We start from the raw sequence: 27,050 nt of genomic DNA, 5'->3' as shown, positions 1-27,050 counted from the left end.
TTTAAAAAACGCTCTTTAAGCTGTCAATCATACTATGAAATTAGGAACCGTTCTGCGATAGGTTATAGGTTGTGGGTAGCAGCCAAACATTTGTTTTGAGAAATTGATAGTCCTTGGGAAAACATCAACAAACATGGAGATGCTGGTGTTGGACTGGGATGTACAAAGTTAAAAATCACACTACACCAGGTTATAGTCCAACAGGTTTAATTGGAAGCACACTAGCTTTCGGAACGCTGCTCCGACTACCACCTGATGAAGGAGCAATGCTCCGAAAGCTAGTGTGCTTCCAATTAAACCTGTTGGACTATAATCTGGTGTTGTGTGATTATCAACAAACAGCCATTGTAATTGCTAATTAAAAATATTCAAACACTCTGCTTTCACTGTCTTTTCAGGAAGAACATTCCAAAGACTCATTACCCTCTCTTAAAAGATATCTTACTCTATTTTAAATGGGTAACTCCTTATTTTTAAACAATGACAATTATTACTAGATGCTCCCATATGAGGAAACAAAATCTCCATGTCGATCCTGTCAAGACCTCTTGGGGTTTTGGACATTTCAATCAAGTTGCCTGTGACTCAATTAAATTCCAGCAGATACAAACCTGATCTGTTCAACCTTTGCTCATCAGACAACTTGACTATTCCAGGCTTTAGTCTGGTAAATCTTGGAATTGCTCATACCCATTGCCAAGTTAAATTTGCTGCACTTCAACTCTACAGCTATGCCTGAGCTTTGGTCATCTATTTCTATTGTGTTAATGCCATCATTGACTAATAGAATCACCCTTCCTCTTTTTCCAAGATGCCTAACCTAAATATTCAGGCACTAATCCAAGTTATCCTGCAGCTTGAAAGAACTGCAAACCTGTTAGACAATTGCAAATGTGGAGTCTCCTTTTCTGGAGGCCTCTGGGTTTATAATGGCTACCAGACTGTACTTATTTCTGTTGTACTCTGTTCATCACTGTGTTTTGTTTCAAATGTTATGATATGGAGTCATTGCTTTTATCTGTTGTTCTTTTAACATGTAGCTTTGTCATATGGATTTACTCTTTGATTTTTACTCTGTATTGTTACTGTTACAATCTGTTTATCATTTCCCATATTATTTTCTTCCTTTTGCCTAATTTCTGCTCTTTAATTTACCATATTTTCCCAAATTTGACCCCATACCTCCTCTACTTAGTGTAAAATCCTCTCTACTTCACTGGTTATGCGACTCTCAAGAATATCAGCCCAGCACGATTCATGGTAAATTGTGGATCCCAATTTCTCCAATACAGGTGACAGTACCTGACTATCCAGACTCTACCAGTCCCACATCAGTCTGAGCCATTCAGCTATCTAATCTGATTTTCTCTATACTAATTTACAAATGTCTCAGATTATAATCCAGAGATTATGACCTTTAGCCATTTGTTTGTTTGGTGTCTTGCTCCTCATACTGACTATGCAGAACTTCCTGCCTATGTTGTTGGTACATGCATGGATCAAGACGACCAGATCCTGACCCTCTTGCTCCATGTTCTTCTCCAGCCCTGAGCACATGTCCTGAACTCTGGCACTGGGCAGGCAACACAGGATTTTAGACTTGCATTCTTTGACTTAGAGAAGATTGTCAATCCCTTTGACTATACTGTTTCCAAATATCATTACATCCCTTTAACCCATCTGACATGAATGGCTTCCTGCAAAATGCTGATATGGTAATCCAGTCTCAACCCTCACTTGAAAGAACTGCAAATCTGTTGGATGATTGCACGTGCTGAATCTCCTTTGCTAGAGGCCTCTGAGTCTCCTTAAATGCTGCAGCTGTGACACATCACCCATTCTGCCAACCTTAATTTATTTTAATTAACTAATTATTTAATAATATATTTACATTTTTATGTACTAAGCTTACCATCCATTGATGTACTATTTTGAACTTCAGGAATATCATAAACCTTAGTTACTTACTAGAAACTCATGAAATAACTTGATTCTTCTCATGTAGCAGAGTAAGGACCATACCCTCGGAGCTGAAAAGTTAGAATAAACTAAAGAGCAGTACTCTTCTTTCACTTTGTCCTAACTTCCATATTTGCAAAACTGTTGTAAGTCACACACAAATGCATTGGTTCATTTGAGTTAGCTGTCTGTATTAAATGCTCCTAACACACTAGGCCTGGCTGACCTAGTTACAGAGGAACTGTTCAGCTGTTCCTTTTACTAAATAAGCACAATGGCTCATCAAACAGAGACCTTGTTAAATCTTTACATAAGGATGGAATTATAATTTAAATTGTAGATCACTGTTAAATACTAAATGGAAACAAAATGTGATTGATAGAAAAAGACTACATCTCTTTTACCCATCAACTGCCAGTATTAAGTCCTTCAAAGCACTAGTTTCTTCTCCTTTTAAAAAAAAAAATTCTGGCTTCTACATGACAGGTTAAAGCTCTTACTACAATGAAGCTAAGGTTTTAATGAATTAAGCACTTCACATGGCACTGCAGCGTTTGGGGTTCTTTCCAGAGTTCTCAGGAATGGATAACTTTGATCTAATGAGCAATAGTGTATATTCCTGTAGTTTGCAAGAGCAGATTATAGCATCATCAAGGCTTTGGAATGTCGCATTTCCACGTTCAAGTATTTGGATACCTACTTTCACACATCCTCCCTAAAACGTGTTAAGTATAAGAGCTTGACAATATGTTATTAATTTCTATTCAGATTGACTTCAAAGTCTTTTCCATAATAAACACAGTTATTAAATTTGTAATGAATAAACAAAACATTTTAAGATGAAGTACAGTTTCAAACTTAGAAGAGGGACATTTGAAAGCCTGCATCATCATTTAATTATTATTATTAATATATGCTGCTGGCAAGATCAGCATTTATTACACATCCACAATTCTCCTTGAGAATGTGATCATGAGTTGACTACTTGAACTATCTGGTGGAGATATGCAGTAACAATGCTGTTAGGAATGAGTTTACAGAATTTTGATCCAGCAACAGTGAAGGAATGGTGATAGAGTTTCATGTCAATTTGTTTAGGACTTGGAAAAGAACTTCCAAGCATTATGCTGTCGCCAAATATTTGCTGCCCTCAACCTGCTAAGTGGTATAAGTGAAGAGTTTGGAAGATATCGTTGAAGGAGCTTTGACGAGCTGCCGCAGTGCATCTTGTGGATGAAACGCACTGCTCCCACAGGTTGTAGAGGGACTGACAGTTTAGATGATTGACCGCTGATTTACACAGAGCTGATAATTCTATACAGGGTGAATTTTCAGTATATTGAAGATACAGTTGGATTAGTACCTGGATAAACATTTTAATGCAGCTATGTTTGCAATATTATATCCTGAAGACTAAGTCCAGTTAGATTAATCTCACCATTCTATACCAGTCCCATAAATTCTATGGTTTCTTTGTAATGAAGCCTTGGTGTTTGTAGAAACATCACAACATAACCGTTTTTTTCTATTTTGCAGATGACCACTGTTGGTATCACTGAGAATGTTAAGGGAGATAACAAGAAGTTTGAAATTTGGTACAATGCAAGGGAAGAGGTTTACATAGTACAGGTAAGTGTGAACGAAAGATCAAAAACCATTCAGACATTAAAAGGCAAATCCATTGATTCAATGGTCCATTTAAATCATCTGATTCAATTCCCTTCTTTGGAATAATGCAGCATTGTTGACACTCTTGACAACACTTGCTCTTCACTATTTAAATAAAGCATTGGGTTGAGAAGCAAAAAACTCTCATTAAGGAGCAAGATCAGTGTGAGAGAGACTTCACCTGAATTAGACAATGGCCAAAGGAACATATATTGAAATTCAATTCACAGTGGACATTTGGAGAGTAAATCTTTTTCAAGTTCAATTTTAGATCAAGAGTCAGATTCTTACCTAGAACTAACAGACTTTGAGTTAAAATAACTAAGTTAACAGATAGCTGCTAATAGTTAGTTGTAAGATGTCTGTTACTGAAACCCTTGCCTTAAGAAATCTTTTAGCTTCCTTGCAGCAGGAAGCTAAATTCCAGATAAGACTCTGAGACAACTCTAAGAAAGAAAAGGAATTTCCAAACAAACAGTTGGCATGGATCGTTGTCAATATGAGGAAGACTTTGCTGAAGTAGTTTATCTTAGAATTTGATTCAGAGTAGGAAAGTAGTCCTTTAAACTGGTTTGCTGTGAAAAGTAAGTATGGAGGGTGGGTTAGAGGTTTTCTGCATCTATTTTTCCTCCATTTTCAGGATTAGATATCTGGTTCAGCAGTAGGAGCAGGAATATTAGTATTTGGTATTGTTAGAAACAGTAAGCTTTATCATTGTTGTAAATATTACATTGTTTCATCACTATTTCAAAATTTACTAGTAGTGGTGAAACACCAGAGCAAACATTCAAGGGTAGGCTACTTGGCCCTTCAAATCTGTTCCATTATTCAAGGTCATCACTGATCTGATTTTAATGTCAACAGCTCATTCGTGCATAGCCCCGAAAATCTTTCATCCCTTGGTAATAAAGAATCTATCTACTTCTGCGTTAAGATACTTATAGATTGTGCATCTGCTGTCTTTTGAGGAAAGGAATTCCAATGTTTCACAACTCTGAGAAAAAAAATCTGCAGCAAGTGTTTGTAGATGTGGGAACTTTGGCTCAGTTATTGAGCTGGAGGCTGAACTGTAGACACAATGACTGACCATACAGGAGTGATATTACCTGCCCGTTTTATTGCAGAATGCAGGATATTAATACAGGATCTTCTGATTTAGTCAGAGTCAGGTGGTGTTGCTGCAAGTGAGGGAGAAAAGGGGACCCAGGGACAGGAGTATAGCAGCCTCAATTGTCCAAAAGGCCTGAGGTTTTCTCAAGATGTTTGGATTAGAGTAAGTGCTGCAGAGTGGATCTGCTAACTTGCCATTCAGTGCAGTACAGGAAGCCTCTTAAGTGAAAGGCGTAAGAAGGAATGTAGTAGCTGGAGAGGATAGTTTAGTGTGAGTAGGTCAAAGGGTATTTTTCACTTACCCGCATTGTGACTGGAAGCCTGTTTCCAGTGGCGTTCCATAGCATTTAGTGCTGGGTTGCTTGCTGTATGTTATGTCTATTAATGATCGAGACATGAATGCAGGAGGTTTGATCAGTAAGTTTGCATGTGACACAAAAATTGGTGATGTGGTAAAAAGCAAGGAGGAAAGCCTTAGACAACTGGATAAAATAGATAAATGATCAGATGGGCTGAACACTGGGAAATGAAATGTAATCCTGAAAAATGTGAGGTAATTCATTTTGGCAGCACTAACAAGCCATGGGAATACATGTTGAATGGTAGGAAATACATAAGATCAGATCCTTGAAGATAGCAAAGGCGGTTAAGATGGTACAGAAAAGACCTGACTTTATCAGTCAAGGCATTAAATACAAGAACAAAGAGGTTATGGTGGAACTGTATATAATGTTGGTTGAGCCACAACTAGAGTATTGTGTGCAGCTCTGGTCATCATACCAAAGGAAGAATGTGACACAGGCACCAGAACTGGGGAAAGTGGGATCTCTACATTTGGAATAGTCAAGACCTGAACTATACTGCAACTGGTGTTATTGTGAGTCTCACAATTATATAAATAGAAAGGCCTTTAAACTTGTCCAGCAGAGTGATGGGTCAAAGTTAGTTATTGTAACAAGTCAAGGCAGGAGGGCAAAATGTTAAATGAAGGTACAAGAAAGGCAGGACCACAGTAGGCAAAGAAAAAAACCTAAGAGTATAACAATATTTCAGACTAGTTGCCACAAGAATGACAAAAAAAATCCAAAATCAAAGATTCTGTACCTGAATGAGTAAAACATGCATAACAAGTTAAGAAATTGATAATGCACATTGAAAGAAATAACTATAATCTGATAGCCGTTTTGGAGATGTGGCTGCAGGATAACAAAAATTGGAATCTGAATATTAGTGGGTATATGACATTCAAGAAGAATTGGTAGCTAGGTAAAGATGAAAGGGGTGACGTTCCAAATCATCGTATTGGTGCAATAATTAGAATTACCTTAGTTTCGGCAATCAAGTTGTAGAGTCTATTTTGGGTGAAGATAAGGAATACTAGGGAAAATAAATTACTTGTTGGGTTGGTTCACAGGTTCATGAACAGTAACCGCTTTTAGCATAAATCACACCAGACTAACATTGGGTGCTTGTGGTAAAGGCATGTGAATAATTATGGGCTATTTTAATTTATATATAAACTACAAAAATTAGATGAGTTATTAGAATGCCCTGGTGATGAGTTATTAGAATGCTTTTGTTTCAAGATAGTTTCTTCCAGCAGCATTTTTGATATCAACGAGAGCAAGCAATAATAGGCATGGTATTGTGTAATCTGACAGTATCAATTAATGGACTCAGAGTAAAGGCACCTCGAGACAGCAGTGATCATAATATGATTGAAGTTTACTTCCAGTTTGAAAGGCAGAACAGTGATTCTAAAATTAGTATTTTACATTTAAAAAGAGCGACTATGTGGGCATGAAAGCTGAAGTGAGTTGAGATATTAGGTTAGGAGATATATCTGCCACTCCTTCTCTTCTGATCTTTAAAGGGATGTTAGAGTGCTCAGAATAAATACATTCCTACTATAAAGAAAAATTCCAAGGGGATAACCCACTGTGGTAAACCGAAGACATTAAATAAAGCATCAGACTTAAGGAAAAAAGCATATGATTGTGAAAGCTGAGTTGCATAACAGATGACTAGTAAGTATACAATGAATAGAAGAATGGCAGAGAATGACTAAAAGTTAATTAGAACTCCTAGATTAGAGCATGAGAGAAGCTGAAAGGTATCTGAAAAGGAAATAATGAGTAAAGGTAGTGTTGGTCAGTGAAAATAATGAATTAACAGTGGAAAATAAATAAATTACAGATGTAATCAAAAATATTTTGCTGCTTAATTCACTATGGCTGATTACAAAAACCTACCAATAATATCTGTAAATCTAGAGGTTAGAGGTTGGAGGAAGGAAGGAACTGGGTGAAATCACTAAGGAAGTGGTACTGAGCAAATTGATGGATATGCAGGTGGATAAGTCTCCAGGTCCTGATGAACTTTGTCCTAGGGTCTTTAAGTAGGTGGCGAATGAGATGATAGATGGATTGGTGCTAATTTTGCTGAATTTGTTAGATACTGGAAAGATTCCTTAAGTATGGATGACAGCAAGCAATACCCCTGTACTCAAGAAGGAAGGGAGATAGAAAGACATCAATACTACGTTTCAAGAATGCACACTAATGCCTCTACTTGCTCAGAAGGCTAAGGAAATTCAACATGTCCACACTGATTCTTACCAATTTTTATAGATGCACCATAGAAAGCATCCTATCCAGATGTATCACAGCTTGGTATGGCAACTGCTGTGCCCAAGACCTCAAAACATTGCAGACAGTATTGGAAATGCAGCCTAGACAAAATCTGCTTTCTTTCCACTGATTTGGTCTATACTTCCCGCTGCCTCAGAAAACAACCAATGTAATCAAAGCTCGACCCCATCCCAGTTATACTCTCTTCCATCCTCTTCCATCAGGCAGAAGATACAAAAGTTTGAAAACATGTATCAACAGATTTAAGAACAGTTTCTTCCCTGCAGTTATCAGACTTATGAATGGATCTCTCATATATTAGACTTAATCTATCTCTGCACCTTCTCTGTAGTGATAACACGGTATCCTACATTCTGTTCTATTACCCTGATGTACTTATGTAAGGTACGAATTGTCTGGTTAGCATACAAAACAATACTTTTCACTCCATCTCAGCAGATGTGACAATAATAAATTAAATAAAATCCAACAGCAAACTACAGCTTAGTTAGCTTGACATCCATGGTGGGGAAGTCGTTAGAGTCAACTGTTAAGGAGATTACAACTGGGCACTTGGAAAAAAACTCAAGATGGAGTTATTGACATTAAGGCAGAAATAGATACATTTTTGTTAGCCAAGGATGAAAAAGTTATTGAGGATATGGAAAAAATGGAGTGTAGAAAATAACTAGATCAGCTATGATCTTATTGAATGGCGGAGCAGAGTTGAAGAGCCCAATGGTATATTTTCTCCTAATTTGTATGTTCATTGAGCAGTGTCTTTCCATTTTACTATGAATGCACCCACAGATATTTGTTAACACACTCCCTACCAAAATTTACTAGGTCTACAAGAAGGTGCAGTATTTACATGGGCAGTTAAGTACACTTTGGGCACCATGTTAGTCCTTGGCCATATCATACCTCATGGAAATTTAGTCAGCAGCATGCTTGGTTATTGTGGAGTGGGTTTTCCTCAGATTTGCCACTCTTCCCCTTCAACAGTCAGGTCAATTTGTCTGGCTCTTTGCTGGCCATATGCCAGCTTGGATCACATACACCCTGACTAAATCTATTATATCTCAACTGTTTTGGTATAGTGGCCACTAGTTTGTTGAATTTCATGTTCAGTTGGAGAAACTTTTAACATTCCAATGGCTCTGCTTCTGGCATGTAATTTGCCATATAGATGTGGGTTTAAAGGTTACCAGACAGACATTAAAGAAATTCTCAGTGACAGTGAAGAACCAAGGCAATTAATTTTGACCCATTTCTTGTTTGCTTAGTTTCTTTCAAAAGTATGATAGTTGAGTCTGAATCATCATGTGTTGTTCTGTATGACCAACAAAGTTTGGAATCTTCAGTCCTTGAAATAGTAACAGTGGCAGCCTTAGTCATGATATAAAGCTACAAGAAAGCATTTTATCAAATAATTCACATGTGCTAGGAGACAAATATATCAAAAGGAAAGAGACTTCATTTTAACACCATACTTTTGACATTTTACAAATAAAAGAACAAATGTCAATTTTCACCTCTGTTTTGATGCTGGCCTATCTCAGAATTAAGCAATTTGAATGCTCCACTGCCTCTAAGTGATGGAATAGCTTTCAATGATTGTACAGAGGGGATAATAACTTCATTGGAATAACCCTGAAGTTCTCTGAAATTGCAATATACATTTGCAAGATGTAAGAATGTACTTATCTTTCATTAGGCAGCAACACATGAAGTCAAAAATATGTGGGTAAATGAAATACGAAAAGTCCTAACAAGTCAACTGGAAGCTCGTAGAGGTAAGGAACATCTATGTATTACTGGGGGCAAGCTATGTGTGGGTAATGCCATTCTGTGTTAGGTTGCTGGTACATTTATGTTAAAAAAAATGAAGATAAGTGTATTTAATGGCAATGCTTTTCCAGTTGTAAAAATATGAGAAAATGTAGAAATTTAGAAAACTTAGTTGCACCATAAGAAATATTATGATACCTTTCAGGTGGATGGTACTTATTGCAGGACTCCATATTACTGTTGACCGCTGGTATTGAGGAATTATGAATTTTCTTCATTTGTTGAGTTAGACACAAAGAACAAGGCATGATGCAGTTTCCATCCATTTCAGTGCTTTTCTCAATGTGTGCTGTATTGGTGCATAGATATTGGGCATTGGGTTTTGCACTTATGAGCAGATCATCTTGTTCCTACAGTTGGGGGTCATTGGATCAGTTAGATACAGTTACCCAAGGGAACTGCCACAGGCAGAACTGCTTGGCCTTGATATAGCTTGTATCAGGTTACTGCATCAGCAGGTTGCACTATGGTTAGTTATTTACTAATTTATTGAGCATTTGATTTCTTTACTTAGTGTGTATAATGTACATACGTGATAAATTCCAGTTTAAAACTTTACTTATGATACATATTTTAAATAAAATATTATACCCACATCAGAGTTAATATTGCTATAATTAATATCTCGGAGACCTATAATGACAATTATATAATAAATCAGACCAAACTGACTGTAAAGTGAATTGGAGTGATGTTATGTCTCATTTCCCTGTTTCCCCAATGTCAGATCATAGAATCCGTATGGTACAGAAAGAGGCCATATGGCCCATCAAGTCTACACTGACACTGTAAAGAGCATCCCACCCTATCCAATCCCTGTAACCCCACACAGGGTTTTTACTATGGCTACTCCACCTAATCTGCAAATCCCTGGACACTACTGGGCAATTTAGGACAAAAGAGTAACAAGGGCGAGAATAGGGGCCCCTTATAAAGATCAGTAAGGCCACGTATATGTGGAACCACAGGAGATGGAGGAGATACTGAATCAGTATTTTGCATCAGTTTTTACTATGGAGAACTCGGCCTTGTAGAAATTTAGTGATAGCCTTCACTGCTTTCTGGACAAGAGAACTCCTTAGATCACAATCTTCTGAGAGAAAAAGAAATCTGCTCATCTCAGACTAAAAAGGGAAATCTCTTGTTCTTATTTTGCGTACCGTCATTCCAGAGTCCCCCAAAGGAGGAAATACCCTCCACATCCAACTATTAAGCTTTCTGAGGATCTTGTTATGCTTAAATAATATCATTGAAGTCTAGAATAATGAGTATAAGCCCAACCTATTCAAACTTTCTTCAAAAGATAATCACTTCATCACAACAATGAGACAGATAAACCCTGTCGCAATTGCTTCTAATGCTTTGTTAAATATGTAGACTACATAGAACTCCAGATGTGGTCATGTCAAATTGTGTACACCTACAGTAAAACTTTGCTACTTCTGTATTCCACTTACCTTGCAATAAACACCAACATTCTATTTGCCTTCCTAATCACTTGCAGAAGCTGCAGACTGACCTTTTGTGATACATGTACTAGGGCATCCAGATCCCTTTGTAACATTGAGTTCTGCAATCCAATCCAATCAAATCATATCGTGTTTATCTATTTGTAGTGATTGGAATCTGGTGGATCTCATTGACTGAGATGGTTGGCCCAGGTAAACAACCCCAAACAATCAGGAAGTCAGATCTAAATAGGAGATTCAGACAGACTCCTGACTTCAGGGACTGACTCTGAACTGGCTGATTTTCGCCAGTGTACTGTGCACACGTAAATAAAGGTTGACACAGCGAAAGGGGCAACGGCCTCTGTGCAGTTATTTCAATGTCAATGGGAGAAAACAATACATGCCTGAAGAACATTTGAGTTTGGGTAAGCATTTCTGGTGTCATGCCTTTATTTGAAAATCTTGACTTGTTCAATCCTGCTGTTGAAGACTTGGCACAGTATATGGTTAGAATACAATTTTTTGCCTGGGCAAATGGCATTGGGACAGATGAAAAGCAATGAGCGATCCTTCTCACTGCCTGCAGACCTGCCGCATTTTTGCTTATTAGGGGCTTAACTTTCCCAGAGGCTCCAGACAGTAAAACCTTCCAAGAGTTGATGGATTTGGTTAAAGAATATTATGACCCCAAGCCACCTCTAACTCTGAGATGCAATTGCTTTTATTTGGCTGTTTGAGAACCAGGGGAATTTGAATCGGTATCTATGACTAGGTTAAAACAACTGAAAGAGGTGGGTGATTTTGGGTTAACTCTGAATGAAATGCTGAAAGACCGTTTGGTATGTGGGATTAGTGATGTAATCATGCACAAGAACCTACTAGCTGAAATCCAACTGGACTTCAAATAGGCATTACAACTGGCGCCATCATTAGAAAACACAACAAGTGAACGTGGAAACTACAGGGCATCCCAATGGAAGTGGACACCCTTACCTGTCTGACTTAGCTTGGAGAACACCACTTGAGTGTAGGCAATTTCAGAGTTTCATGCAGGGTATTTTGTGAGCAAGGGGACCTAGGTTAGCCCACAGCAAAGCTGAGCCTCAGCTAAATGGCTAAAATCTTCTTCAGGATATAGGCCGACAAGCCATAATAGTTGCTATCAGGTTCACAATAGCAAAGGAGCCCCACAAGGCCAGATTTGAGTAAGAGAACTTGCAGTCTGGTGTCCAAGAGAGTGCCATCCCTGCAAGTCCACCTACATATTAGGTGGAAGAGTTAACTTGCTTAGCAACATCCAAATTACAACAAATTAAAATTAATGGCTGGTTGAACGGTCACCTGTTTCTTATGGGGGTCACTACTGGCACAACTGCATTGGTGGTTGCGCAAACTGTTTTAACAAGATTTGCTCTGGACTCCAGGCTCATGCAAGACCTCAGCCAGACTGAGAATGGGAGATCTGTTACAGATGAAGGGTATAACTTTTGGTTTTGATCTCCTATGAAAAGCAGTTGGTGCTATTACCACAGATTGCAGTAAGATGCTCGGCCCAAGCTCATTGGGGCGGAATTGGTTGAAAAACATTCACCTTGATTGGCTCAACATTTTTTGATTAGACAATAGCTCCCTGAATGAGGTCCTAATTAAATATCCAGGAGTTTTTCAGGAAGGGCTAGGGACAGTGAAAGGGGCCAAGGCCATTTTACAAGCTGACCAGGAAGCAATTCTGTGATTTTGCAAGGCCCATCTGGTGGGAAAACGTAGAGGTAGATATCAGGAGGCTGAAAAGCAAAGGAATCATCAAACTGTACAGTTTACGAAATGGCCCTGCATGGGTATGAAGTGAGGGTCAATGCAAGGTTAGGTCTATTGACATTACAAAGTTCATGTTGGTGAGGCAGTCCTGAACAAACGTGGATCATGTGAAAGCTGCTACCTCACAAACAGAGCAAGGTCAAAACATACCTGACTGCTCAAAACAGCCAGAAGACCTGTTCGAAACCATGGGTTCGCCCCCTCTGTCTAGTGCTGAGGAAACCTCAGAGTCCAAGATGATGTAGCCTTGATACTATTATTGCTGGAAGAGGAGGAGATCCTCTGGATGAAAGAGATGGGCGATGGTTGGTCTATGTTGCCCGTTTCTAAGTCCGACAAACCAGACCTGTAGTGAAAATGTCCCAGGAGAACCTAAACAAAAAGACGTGGTGGGAGGGGTGGGTGGGTGGGGTGTATGGGAGGGGTGGTTTGTGATATAATGATTAAAACCAGGTGGATCACATTGGCTATGAGATCCTTGTTTGGGGTTGTTAACCTGGGAGGCTTGGCTGACAGATATAAGCAGGGGATTCAAAGAGTATCCTAACTTCAGAGGCCGACTCTAAGCTTGCTGGTCACAGCGAGTGTACTATGAACATATAAATAAAGGGTGTCTTGGTGACAAGGTACTGGCCTCTCTGCAGCTACTTCACTATTCTTCCTGCCAAAATGTACAAGTTCCCATTTCCCTACATTAAACACTATCTGCTAATTTTGCTGGTGTTGGATATGATGCCAATCAATGAGCTACTTCGTCCTGAGTGTTATTGAGCTTCTTGAGTTTTGGAACTGCAGCTCTTCAGGAAATTGGACAGTATTCCATTACACTCCTGTCTTATCCTTGTAGATGGCACATGGACACTGGGGAGAGAGGCGGTGAGCTACTACATAATTCATCATCTTGATTTATTCTTGCAGCCACAGTATTTATATGGCAGGTCCAGTCTGATTTCTGATTTATGGTAATCCAATGATTTTGGTACATGGCCCTATTATCTCTCTGGCTTATTATCTAATGCTGATATAATGTTAATTAATCTGAGTTGGGTGATAGGCTCAGTGGTTAGCACCGCTGCCTGAGTTTTATATCAGCTTCGGGTGACTGTCTGTGTGGAATTTGTATGTTGTCTTGGTGTCTGTGTGGGTTTCCTCCAGGTTTCCTCCACAGTCAAAAGATGTGCAGTTTAGGTGGATTGGCCATGCTAAATTGCTGACAAGTGTCCGGGGATGTGCAGGCTAAGCGGATCTGTGTCAAAGGAATAACAGAACAACTGCAAATGCGGTCACTGTATTCAGATAGCATAAAGATTACTTCTTCCATTTATGATAGATCATGAGACACATATAACCTTTATACTATCTGAATACAGTGATCCCATTTGCAGTTGTTCTGTTATTCCTTTGACTCAGATCCAGTTCTATGGATCCCGTACTTGTTGAAATTTGTGGTGCTGATGTTATATACCATAAAGTGCAAGTTACTTTTGTTTTCCAGTTTCCAACCAGCAACAAAAGTTAGAGCACACACCTGTGGCTCCTTTAGCTATACCTGTTAATACCAGGCAAGTTCTCTCTGTTACTTTAATTGAATGAATGTTGTCTAATGTTTATAATTTATGTAATTGATATTCAGTGGAAAATTTGATTAATTGAGAAGTAAATCACTTTCACACATTCAATATCATAATAATCTTGGATTATTTTCTGCACACTTGAAAATTGTATACGTACATATGGTTTAGGGTTAAACACGGAAACTCAAAAACTAATACACTGTATATTGAAGCAGGCTGCAGTGCTGGCTTTGTGTCTCACTTGATGGGAGTACAAGACACAGAATTAGTTGTGTAGAGCTATAACCGTATAACAAATCAAAGTGTTGGGATTAATCAAATGTATATGTATTTTGCAAGAATGTCAACAGTTTCATTTTGTAACCATGCTTAGTATAGCTTAGAAAACTTATGCTAATACCAGTTGTGTGGAAAGAACACCCTCTTTCTGATGCAGATGAATTAATGTACAGGTCATTCTGCTATAACACAACAGTTGCGTTGCTCTGTGACTTCCCGCTATAGAAAGATCACACTGTAGAAGATCACTATAGAAAATCACTGTACTCGTTCAGTAGAAAGTTTGCATTATCCAAACAGCAACATTTACAATTCGTTAATCACATTATAGCCAATTTGTCATTGACAAAATTTGCATTATACCAGAACGACTTGTACTTGTATTGGCCCTGTTGGATTAATGCTATAGGTTTTCTTGGTTCATTTCTGTTTGGCATCATAATTGAATTTCTTTAAGCATGCTGCTCCCTTCCTTTTGAGCTGGAAACAATACTTATTTGTGGCTATCCCTTTTTTAACCTAATTATTATCATGCGTCAAAACCTAGTTGTATTTTAATCTCTACTTTTATACTTTAAACAGCTAATGTGTGATACCTATCTCCTTCCTATCATTGTTTTATCCTTTTTTGTTTATTTTTCCTTGTGTGTCAGCCCACTCAATATAACAAAGAGGACATTTCTCTTCTATCTCTTGATTATATCTACTGAGCCCCTCCTTGGGGCCTGTCATAAACTCTGCATAACTATTTGCGTATCATTTGAAAAGGATGGATTTTTAAAGTTGAGTGACTAGTTATTAGTTGGATATAATCTATTTGTAAACTATATCCTCTTTTAGAGACATTAATATTTTTACTACTGTTTTCATCTTACTTGGTTGTAATGTTTGTGCAATCTATTTTATTTTCATGTCAGTCCCCTGCGGAGTGCACAGAAAGTGAAAAGGGCTGAGATTGTGAGCCCAGAAAATCACAGCATTTCAGTGACCTCACCAAAGAGACAAGAAAAAGTGAAAGGTAAGGCTTGTTCCTTTTTAAGTGCACTCATGGGATTTTGGCAGTGCTGGCTGGGCCAGCACTTATTACCCATCCTAGTTGCTGTTGAGGAGGTGGTGGTGAGCTGCCTTCTCAAACTGTTGAAGTCTGTTTGGTGTAAGTAAACCCACAATCTTTTTGTGGAGGAAGTTCTAAGATTTTGACCCTGACATGGAAGGTATGGCAATATTTTTCCCTAGTCAGGGTAAAAAGTGACTTGCAGTTCCCATGTTCCCATTTACCTGCTGACCTTGTCCTTCTAGATGGAAGTGGTTGTGGATTTGGAAGGTGGTGTCTTAGGGACCTTTGTGAATTTCTGCAGTGCATCTGCAGAGAGTACACTTTGCGATTACTGAATACTAGTGATGGAAGGGATTGAATAGTTGTGAATGCAGTGCCAATAATGCAGGTTGCTTTGTCCTGGATAATGTTGAGCTGCTTGAGTGCTGTTGGAGCTGTGCTGGTTCAGGCATATGGGGAGTATTCCATCACAGTATGACCTATGGCATGTAGATGGTGAACAGGCTTTGGAGAGTCAGGAGGTGAGTTACTTGCTGCAAGATTCCTAGCCCCTGTACTGCTCTTACAGCCACAGTATTTATATGGCTTGTCTCGTTCAGTTTCTGGTCAATGGTGATGACCCGACAGTTGGGGATCAGTTGGGTGGTAATATTGAATGTTGAGGGGCGATGGTCAGATTTTCTCTTGGAGGTATTCATTGCCTAGCATTTGTGCACCAAGAAAGTTGCTTGCCACTTATTAGCCCAAGCCTGAATATTTTCGAGGCAGCATTTGAGAAGTCGCAAATGGTGTTGAACTTTGTGCAGTCATCAGTAAACATCTCCACATCTGATCTTATTCTGGTGAGAATAAGACCTGGAAAATGGTGAGGAGGTTATTGATGAGTCATTTGAAGGTGGTTGGACCAAGAACGCTACCTTGACAAACTCCTGTAGAGTTGTCCTGGAGGTATTAGATTAGATTTAGATTAGATTACATTACAGTGTGGAAACAGGACCTTCGGCCCAACAAGTCCACACCGACCCGCCGAAGCGAAACCCACCCATACCCCTACATTTACCCCTTACCTAACACTACGGGCAATTTAGTATGGCCAATTCACCTGACCCTGCACATCTTTGGACTGTGGGAGGAAACCGGAGCATCCGGAGGAAACCCACGCAGACACGGGGAGAACGTGCAAACTCCACACAGTCAGTCGCCTGAGGCGGGAAATGAACCCGGGTCTCTGGCACTGTGAGGCAGCAGTGCTAACCACTGTGCCACCGTGCTGCCCACAAATGCAATGATGATTAATTTCCAACAGCCACAACCATCTTCCTTTGTGTGAGGTATGACGCCAACCAGCAGAGAATTTTCCCATTGACTCCTGTTTTGTTCAAATTGTTTGATGCCACACTTGTTCAAATGTGAGCATGATGTCAAGGGCAATCTCACTTCACCTTTGGACTTCATCTCCTTTGTCCATGTTCGGACCATAGCTGTAATGAGGTCAGTAGCTGAGTGACCCTGGCAGAAACCAAACTGAGCATCAGTGAGCAGCTTATTGCTATTCATATGCTGCTTCATAGCGCTAGTGATGTCACCTTTCAACACATTACTGATAATGGAGACTGTTGGAATAGTAATTGACCAGGTTGGATTTGTCCTGCTTATAGTGCACTATGAGGTGGACATGCGGTGTGTGTGAGGGGGGCAGATGCCAGTGTTGCAGGTGTACTGGAATAGCTTGGCTAGGGCGCAGAAAGTTCTGGACCACAAGTCTTCAGTACTATTGCCTTAGGCTTATTAGCCTTTCCAGTATCCAGTGCCTCCAACCATTAGTACGTATCACATGGAGTGAATCAAATTCACTGAAAACTTGCATATGCGATGCTGGGAGCCTCTCAAAGAAACTGAAATGAACAGTCTACTACTGGCTGAAGACAGTTGGAAACTTTCAGCATTATCTTTTGCATTTGTGTGCTGGACTACCCCATTATTAGGATGGGGCTTTTTGAGGAGCTTCCTCCTTTAGTGACGACTTTAACTGTCTGCCATTGTTAACGATTAGATGTGACACGACTCAGAATTTAGATCTGATATGTTGTTTATAGAATTGTTCAGCTCTATCACTTGCTGGGGGTCTTATGCTATTTGGCATGCAAGTAGTCCCATATTGTAGTTTAGACAGGTTAAGACCTGATTTTTAAGTCTGCCTGGTGCTGCTCCTAGCACACCCTCCTGCATGCTTCATTGAACCAGGGTTGATCCCCTGGCTTGATAATTCCGATAGAGTGTGGAGTACGCTGAGCCATGAGGTTACAGATTGTGTTGGAGTACAACATGTGCTGTGGCCTATCAGCAGCAGCACACATAGATTCCCAGTCTTGAGTTGCTAAATGTGTTTGAAGTCTGACCCATTTTAGGACAATGAGAATGCCACACAACATGATAAAAGGTGTTGTCAAAATGAAGTTGGTACTTCAATTCCACGAGAACTGCCAATGGTCACCCTTACTGGTACTGTCATGGAGAGATGCATCAGTGCATGCAGATTGGTGAGGATAAGGTGAAATATGTTTTTCTCCCCTAGTTCCATCACCACCTGCCACCATCAATCTAGCAGCTATGTCCTTTTGGACTTGACCAGCTTGGTCAATAATAGTGCAGCCACTGTTGGTAGACTTTGAAGTCCCCCCACCCAGCATACATTCTACACCCTTGCCACTCTCAGTGCTTCCTCTAAATGTTGCTCAACATGTAGGAGTACTCATCCATTAACTGTAGGGGAGGTGGGTGTGGTAAGGTGCAGCACAGTAGGTGGAATCAACAGGTTAATGTTTGACCTGATGCTATGAGACTTTATGGGATTTGGAGTCAATGTGGAGGACTTCTAGGGCAACTCCCTCCTGTCTGTATGTCACTGTGCCTCCACCCCTGCTGGATCTGATCTGCTGGTGCAACAGGGTTGATGATGGTGTTATCTGGGACTTTGTGTATAAGGTATGATTCCATGAGTGTGACCGTGTCAGGCTGCTTGACTAGTCTGTGAGACAGTTTTCTCAACTTTGGTACTAGCCCCCAGATATTACGAATAAGGACATTGCAGGGTTGAAAGGGCTGTTTTTTGCCATTGTTACTTCCAGTGCCTTAGTTGATGCCTGGCTGTCTGCCAAACGTTGTTCCTTTTCCCTTTCTAATAGTTGATACAACTGAATGGCTTACTAGGCCATTTCAGAGGGCAGTCAAGAGTCAAATCACATTTATTGTGGCCGGGAGTCACATTGTAGGACATAGCAGATAAGGACAGCAGTTTTCTTCCCTAAAGCATAATAGTGAACCAGATGGGTTTTTATGACAATTGACCGTGGTCATCTTTAGAACTTTTAATTCCAGATTTTTAAAAAAAATTAAATTTAAATTTCATCATCTACTATGGTGGGATTATTAGTCCAACAACAGTACCATTAGGCTGCTGCAAATGGGACTATGACTGACTTAATATAAGTGTCTGCTGTTGTACATGGAAGACTTGGCAAGTGTAGTTCATTATATTTCAACCTGCACTGGGACATTTTCTCAGAAGGGGGTAAAAAGGAGTGTACCAATCAAATGAGCACTGCAGCATTTGTGCTCTATATTGCTGTCCCCGTTGGGAATTGTCTGCTCTATTTGAGGTGTCTCCCCCATGAAGAGGAGGCTAGCTGATCAGGGACAAATGAGCCATACTGTCCAGCAAGATGGGAAACTTATAACGAGGCAAGGGGTTTAGGAGGGAAGACAGCAACATCAGGCAGGCAGAGATAGGTAAAGGCACTATCCTGGCAACTGAACATACAGGGTCAGAATGTCGCACACGTAGATGTCAGAAGAACAATGAGTCTGGAAATAAAAACAAAAAAATTGGAGCTGTGGGAGGCCATTCAGCCCCTTGACCTTGCTCTGCCATTCTGCATTTCTCAAGGAAGACAGTCCCATTTCTTTATGACTTGCTTTATTGGGAGTTAGTTTCTGATTAGGCAAGTGGCTGCTAGCGTCTGTCGCCTTCAAAGCCACTGTGGCCTTTGAATCATTCCAGTAGCATGTGAAGACCTTACTGGAATCACTAAGCCTGCAGCCTGTTACCTCATAAGGTTTTCATAATGCCATGTTTGGTATGCCAATGAAATACATTTTATTACATGTGACCATGCTAGTCAAGTGGAATAAGCTAGCAGGTTTGCAGCCCTGGATGGATTTTCAAAGGATCAAGAGGTAATTGATTGCATCTGTGCTGTAGTAAATGCTCAAAATCCAAATTACATGCAGTTATAATCACTAAATAATGCAAGTATGTATATTCTCTAGATAGGATGTATGCGTCATGGTTACTTAGACTCGGTCAGGTTGCAGGAAGATTCACTGTCTCCAAACTTTTGGATGGCTGTCTTCTATACAATAATGGATACTGCAGGGATCTGTTCTGGGACCTCTGCTCTTTTTTATAAATGACGTGGATGAGGAAGTGGAAGGGTGGGTTCGTAAGTTTGTTAATGACATGAAGGTTGGTGGAGTTATGATAGTGTGGAGGGCTGTTGTAGGTTGCAATGGGCTGATAAGTGGCAGATGGAGTTCAACCTGGAAAAATGTGAAGTGATTCATTTGGATGGTCAAATTTGAATGCAGATTACAGGATTAAAGGCAGGATTCTTGGCAGTGTGGTGGAACAGAGGAATCTTGGGGTCCACATCTATGGATCCCTCAAAGTTGCCACTCAAGCTATTACGGTTGATAAGATGGTGTATGGTGTTGGCTTTCAGTGGCAGAGGGATTGAATTTATACTGCAGGTCTATAAAAGCCGGGTTAGACCATACTTAGAAATGTTGTGTTCAGTTCTGGTCACCTCATTATAGGAAGGATGTGGAAACTTTAAAGAGGGCGCAGAGGAGATTTACCAGGAGGCTGTCTGGCTTAGAGGGCATGTCTTATGAAGAAATGTTGAGAGAGCTAGGGCTTTTCTCAATGGAGCGAAGAGGATGAGAATTGACTTGAGAGAGGTGTACAAGATGATGAGAGGCACAGAGTGGATAGCCAGAGACATTTTTCAGGGTGGAAAGGGCAATCACAAGGGGCTATAATTTTAAGGTAACTGGAGGAAGTTTAGGGGAGATATCAGATCTTTACACAGAGTGTGGTGGGTGTGTGGAATGCACTGCCATCAGTGGTAGTAGAATCAGATACATTAGGGACATTTAAATGACTCTTGGATAGGCACGTCAATGATAGAAAAATTAAGGGTACGTAGGTTAGTTTGATCCCAGAGTAGGATAAAAAGTTGGCACAACATTGAGGGCCAAAGGGCCTGTACTGTGCCATACTGTTCTACATTCTAAACCTGTTCCACACAGCCCTTGCCTCATCTTTAAAGATGTATTACACCAGGAAGGAATCTATGGAAAGAGCCTGGGAGGAGGTATAATAATAGCCATGCATGAACTAGAGCCATCAGCATCTGCTTTAGATCTTTGGACAGATCAGGTGGTGCTCTTTAAAATGTACCCATAAGAGTGTCAATTATGGCCATTTTCTTGTGTATTTTGCACAACCTGGTCCATCAGAGAGGAGAAAGCCTTGCAGAGAAGCATTTGATGAAGACAGTCCCACCCTCGATTGCTGATTCTGATGAAGAGGAGTGTGAGCCATACCAACCAGCTGTGCATTCTATTGAATAGAAAGGTATGGATGCCTGGGAGATCAGAAATTCTTGTGTATGGAAAAGGTTTAAACAGCAAGTGGTCCACAGCTCAACACTTCCTTGGCCCTTGTTACCTTCTTCTGTTATCTCCCTCTCAAGAGCAGCAGTCCCAAATGATGTTGCGTGGAACATGAACACAAACACCTATATAACCAGCACTACACATACAGATGATGTAGCCATGCAACCAGAACATTATGTGAAAATATAATACTTAAATGTTCAAAAGTCACAAATATGAAAAGCATCCATCTGTATCACTAATCTAATGTAAGGTTGTCTTGATTCTCTATCAGATATGTAGCATTATGCTAGAAACAGATTGACTGTTATGTCCCTTTCCTGGAATGGCTTTGGCAGTTGTTCTGTTGTTGCCTGAGGCGGAGGGCCCTGCATGTTGCAATTCTGCTTTACACAGACAGGTGGCTCATCTGTCAAATCATGAACTCTGAAGATAATTGCAGTGATCTGGGCCTGTATGGACACTTCCAATGTCTGTGCCAGTGTGTAACAGTTAGGTCTCCATAAACTGCATGTTGGATGTCCAGAATCTTCCACCTAATGGACAGCTCCTCCTGATATGAACTACTGGCTTACAGCTAGCATCTAAGTTACCTCCTGCATTTCTCCATGCAGTTGGAGGCTGCTTCATGTCAGTCTGTGACAGCTGTCCTTGTCATCAGTGTGTGATCTTACAACCAACCATACCTACCTTAATATGCACATAGCTTTATTGGGGGTGCACAAGGATGTGGTGATGCACCATCAGAAGATTCCACTTGCTCTGCAGAGGTTAAAATTGGTCCTCTGGGCTGTTGTTTACAGCTGTTGATGTTTCACTTATTGGGGCAAAACAAAAGAAAGACTGAGGGGTATCATCATCATTTGAGGAGAAATAGATATATGCTTCCTTAAAACAAACATTGAAAACGTTGGGAGATGCTAACCTTAAGTGTAGCAACACACCTTCCTGCTGGAAATCAGCAAGTCTCTAAAGTAACAAACAATCAATGTTACTGTTGTATCAGCTTCACAGTTTCCAAAAGCTCCTTTCAGCACTATTTATAGGATTTATACAAATGTGGTCTTGGAATCTCACCACCTTCCTCTAATATTGGCTTCACCAATGGATGTGCTCTAATCATTTGGAGAAAGTGAGGACTGCAGATGCCTGATGAAGGGCTTTTGCCCAAAATGTTGATTCTCCTGCTCCTCTGATGCTGCCTGACCTGTGCTTCTCCAGTACCACACTCACGACTCTAATTGTTTGGATCCAACTCCAGGACTTGCTCAGTTGGTGTCAGAATAGCTTGGTTTGCAAGCCCATCTCTAACCTTGGTCCCCTCTCAGGCATTGTCCACCTTCTTCAGCTGCACTTAAACAAGGATATTGTAATGATGATTCTGTGCTGAATCATGCTTTCAAATTTGAGGGCAGAGGCAAAAAAGAAAATTGCAGATGCTAGAATTCAAAGTAGACAGCAGGAGGCTGGAAGAAAACAGCAAGTCAGCCAGCAAGCCTGCATCATGCCACCTTACACATTTGCACACCACACAAGGCAATCCCATAATTTACCCTCATTGCACCATTCCATATATGTCGAACTCCAGAATGGTGACAGACCTTTGGGTTCTTGTATGCAGATCTTTGAAGATGCAGGACAAGTTGATAAAACTTGCTTCAGTTTGGCTACTGTCTGGGCACCAGTCTGAACAAACAATGTACATCATGGACATACAGATTAAAGTTAAGAGTTGTGGCAGGTCACAAACTTTAGAGAAGCAAAAATTATTTACCTTCAGAGTAGATGAGTAGTTTGAAAATGAAGAGCTATTTTTGGAGATCAGACCTTTGCGCTGACAGGCAAGTTGATAACTGATAACACCAATTTAAAATAAAAAAAAGCTATAGGAGAGATGGAATTTTTTTTAATGTAAGGAGATATGATTTAGGTGACTTCATGAGTAATGAAGTGCATTCAACAGAAACTTCCAAAAGGGGAAATGGATAAATATTTGTGGGGGAAAAAAATCAAGATTGTAGTGTGAGAGAAGGGGACGTGGGACTAATTAAATAGGTATTTCAATGAGCAGCATAGTCATTGTAAACTGAATAGCCTCCTGTTGTGCACTAGGATCCCATGACACCAGAGGAAGAATAGGAATTGTCAGTGGTACCCACATCTCTACAAGTAACTGATTTAATTCTTAAATGTCTAAAGTTCTCTTAAATTAGATTATTGTTTTTATTTTTTCAGGTTTCATCTTTTAATATTTTAAATCATAACAATAATATGTCATGTTTTTAGATCCTCTGGTCAGTAGTTGTATTTACATTGCAGGTTGGACCAAAGTGTCTCAGTCCCTTGACATTTCAGAAGAAAATAATGATGGATGGTCCAGTGCTGATGACCAGCTCAATTCATCTGATTGTGAAGAGGAAACTAGTAGAAAGTTGGTAGGTATAAGCTTCTAGCTGCAATTAATGGTTGAGTAACTTCCATTGAATGTAGGTTCTTGATGTCTTTATATCAACTTCCATGTTGAGCGCTGAAATCTTAAGTACAGAATGAGACTCAGATTTGCTCTTCCATTTCTATTGGAGTGAGTATCCCATGTGCATCAGACAATGATATTATAGACTTCATTTTTTTTGGCTATTTAAACTGAGGCCATCAGCTGTACCACTGTTGCTGAAATCCTGTCATCAATTGCAAGTTTTCCAACAGTTGAGAACATTCATTGTTTTACTGCAGTTTTAATCAAAGGTTCCAGCCAAACATTTGTTGGACGATAAGCGTGTTGGTTTAGTTTCCCACTTGAAGTCTTACATACCCAGCATTGTTGATTATGGGTAAAATCATACTATCTGAGCAGTCATAGCATCAAATGCTTTGGTTCCATTGTGAAATGCATGCATTAAGCTCATTGACCATGGCAAGAGCTTCTGAGAGAGATGAACAAGCAGTCAATTATGTGTGAGATTTATTCCCTTCAAGTACTATGGATTTCAAAACAATATAGAGTAGAACAGAGCTGAGGGATGTAAATAGTTGTCTATCTGTGAAGATACTGGGATGCGCAAGGACTGGACACTCAGGATAGAGTTTAGTTGCACAGGAAAATCCTGGAAAAGTTTCTTTCAGGTAAATTGGAAGATATTTGGATCAGCTTTTATCAATGACATTGAAAATAGTTTCTAGTACAACTTAAATAGGAATGAATCACAAACCTAGTTTTCAATAATTTTTGATTTAAAATATTGGTTTGTTATATTTCGGCATTCATTACTTTTAGTTACTAATATTCCCACACTCCCTGCTTATTATTGTATGCTCTTGGGTAAAAGAACCTTCTTGCAAGATATCAGAATGAGCCACTGAATAAATTTATGCTGAAGCAATAATTTGGTGGTGTCATTTTGCAAATGAGAATTCATTTTCTTTTACATAAGGTTGGTCGGTAAGATTATGAGGAAATGGCTTGATCTGCAAAACAATAATTCAAAGATTTCTTTATAAGTTATTTGACAAGCTGCAACCAAATCTACCATGAACGTACTCAAACATTTTCTGAAGCTTTTAATTTCCAGTTGATAAAAATTAAACCAGATTGATTGTCTCGACATAATTTCTTTTATACATTTTTCTTTCCCCTTATCCTGGCTTCTCTGATTAAATCTGAGCAATCCAATAAGTATGCATTACTGGTCAGGATATTCCACAGTGCAACATAATCAATGAATTGGCTTTGAAGACCTCTTTACAGTAGGCAAATCACCTCCATAGCTTTACCTCTTCAGTAACAGTTGCATTATTTGGTGTACAAATAATGCATGCTTGAAATAGTGTGTGTGGTTAAAAGGTTTTCTACTTTGATCTTTTAGGAATTGTTACAGGGTTGCATACTGAAAGTAGAAGTCTATAGAATAGGCAGCCATTGGACCATCATGCCTGTGCTTGCTTGTTGATGCAGTCCCATTGCCTTGTTTACTCTCTCAATGTGTATCTGCATTTTCCCTGTTTCAAATACATATTCGTTGTTTCATTTTTCCTTCATAAAATCAATTATCTCTACATCAACTGCTCCCTATTCTTTACTCCAGAAAAAGTGGTCACAAGGAAAATCTGATTGCTGCTTTCATCAACCAGGAATGTGATTCAACCCCATGTTTTCACTTTCTCATTCCAGCTCCCTGGAAAGTACACAGTAATAGCAGACTATGGGAAGTCAGGTGGAGAGGAATTGACTGCAAGTACCGGTGATCTGTTACAACTGATCCGCGAGGGCCAGGATGGACGATGGTATGTTTACAGATTTGAAGAATTTTGCAAGTTTACTGTACATTTTGCAGCAGAGTGATATGGTACTGATATTTCATTTCTTCAGAAAGTCTTTTAATTTATAGAATCCCTACAACGTGGAAACGGGTCATTCAGTCCAACAAGTCAACACCGACTCACCAAAGAGCATTCCAACCAGAATCACCCCGCTATCCTATCCCTGTAACCCTGCACTCCCATGGGTAATCCACTTAACCTACACATCCATGAACACAATGGGCAATTTAGCATGGTCTATTCATTTAACCTGCACATCTTTGGACTGTGGTAGGAAACCAGAGGAAACTCGAGCAGCCACAGGGAGAATGTGCAAATTCCACACAGACATTGCCCGAGGCTGGGATTGAATCCGGGTCCTTGGCAATGTGAGGCAGCAGAGATAACCACTAAGCTGCTGTGCCACCCCTAAACTAGATGCAGAATGCCAGGGCTCTTCTCTGATATGAACCCAGGACCTCTCACATTTAACCAATGTCACACAATATCTGCACAAAATGAACACTGATCCTACATGTGAAGTAAAGTATAAAGTCATTAGGGTGACAGCAAATGTTTCTTCATGCTGCTTGATTTTTTAAAACCTATTTTGCACAGGCAGTGCTTTGCTTTGATATTAATGGGTAGATAGTGGCCTTCCAGGTTTAGTTTGCAGTCAATTCTGTCAGATTTAACCAACCAGATTAGTTTTTCTTTGCAGATGCTGGAAATCTGTAACAAAAACAAGGATCGTTGAAGTCAAAATGTTAACTCTGTTTTCTCTCCACAGATGCTGTCAGACCTGCTAAGTTTCTCCAGCAGTTTCAGTCCTTGCCTACTCTTTGCTTCCTGGTTTGTTGAGACCAAGGAAACCTGTCTATCATATGCACATAAAAAATAGGAGCAGAAGTAGACCATTTGGCTATTTGAGCATGTTCTTTCATTCAATGAGATCATGCCTAACTGTTTGTTCTTCAAATTCAACATTCCTAACTGCCTCCCTCTACCTCCAGCATTAAATAAGGAGAAATTCTGTGCTATGTAGCTTTATTAACATACTTAAATAAGCATCTCACTTCCTGGGAGTGTGTCACTGCTCCTCCTGCCGCTATTAAAAATGGAAGTGTGTGGGTTTGAAGCAGCTTGAGTTTAGGTGTCAGGTTTTTTGAGCTCCATACTTGTCACTTGTGAACTGCTGTTGAGCTCCACGCCCATCAGGTAGGTCATCTTGTTTCTCCTGTGTTAGCAGCTATTTGGAAAAACTCCTATTTCCAACCTGGGGATCCTCTCCTATGATGTCAGCAATCTATGCACAGTAAGCAGGGATCCTAATCTAAACAGGCACTGGAATCATGCAGGCTGTGACTTAGTCTCTGGAAGCACTATTTTAACTTATTGTATTAAAGTTTGTGAGAAGATTTGTAGCTCGGGTGCTCTTTGCTGTGGTTCTGTTCGCCGAGCTGGAAGTTTTTGTTGCAAACATTTCGTCCCCTGTCTAGGTGACATCCTCAGTGCTTGGGAGCCTCCTGTGAAGCGCTTCTGTGGTGTTTCCTCCGGCATTTATAGTGGCCTCTCCCTGCCGCTTCCGGTTGTCAGTTTCAGCTATCCGCTGTAGTGG

The 27,050-nt window shown here is 40.0% G+C and overlaps 1 protein-coding gene across 7 annotated transcripts in view; it reads left to right on the top strand.

The window, feature by feature from the left end:
* The window catches only part of mcf2la (mcf.2 cell line derived transforming sequence-like a), a 235,019-nt gene that overhangs the window by 202,845 nt on the left and 5,124 nt on the right, over positions 1-27,050 (top strand). For all 7 annotated transcript variants that reach the window (XM_043700234.1, XM_043700236.1, XM_043700233.1 and 4 more), the window contains 6 exons: positions 3,496-3,588; positions 9,085-9,163; positions 13,983-14,049; positions 15,258-15,358; positions 23,456-23,571; positions 25,305-25,417. In XM_043700234.1, the coding sequence (XP_043556169.1) occupies positions 3,496-3,588; positions 9,085-9,163; positions 13,983-14,049; positions 15,258-15,358; positions 23,456-23,571; positions 25,305-25,417 (569 nt within the window). The remainder of the gene's footprint in view (positions 1-3,495; positions 3,589-9,084; positions 9,164-13,982; positions 14,050-15,257; positions 15,359-23,455; positions 23,572-25,304; positions 25,418-27,050) is intronic.

This window comes from Chiloscyllium plagiosum, chromosome 12 (genome assembly GCF_004010195.1).
Source record: "Chiloscyllium plagiosum isolate BGI_BamShark_2017 chromosome 12, ASM401019v2, whole genome shotgun sequence".
Classification (NCBI taxonomy): domain Eukaryota; kingdom Metazoa; phylum Chordata; class Chondrichthyes; order Orectolobiformes; family Hemiscylliidae; genus Chiloscyllium; species Chiloscyllium plagiosum.
The sequence above is the reverse complement of the archived record's forward strand: the minus strand, read 5'-3'. Positions and strand labels throughout refer to the sequence as shown.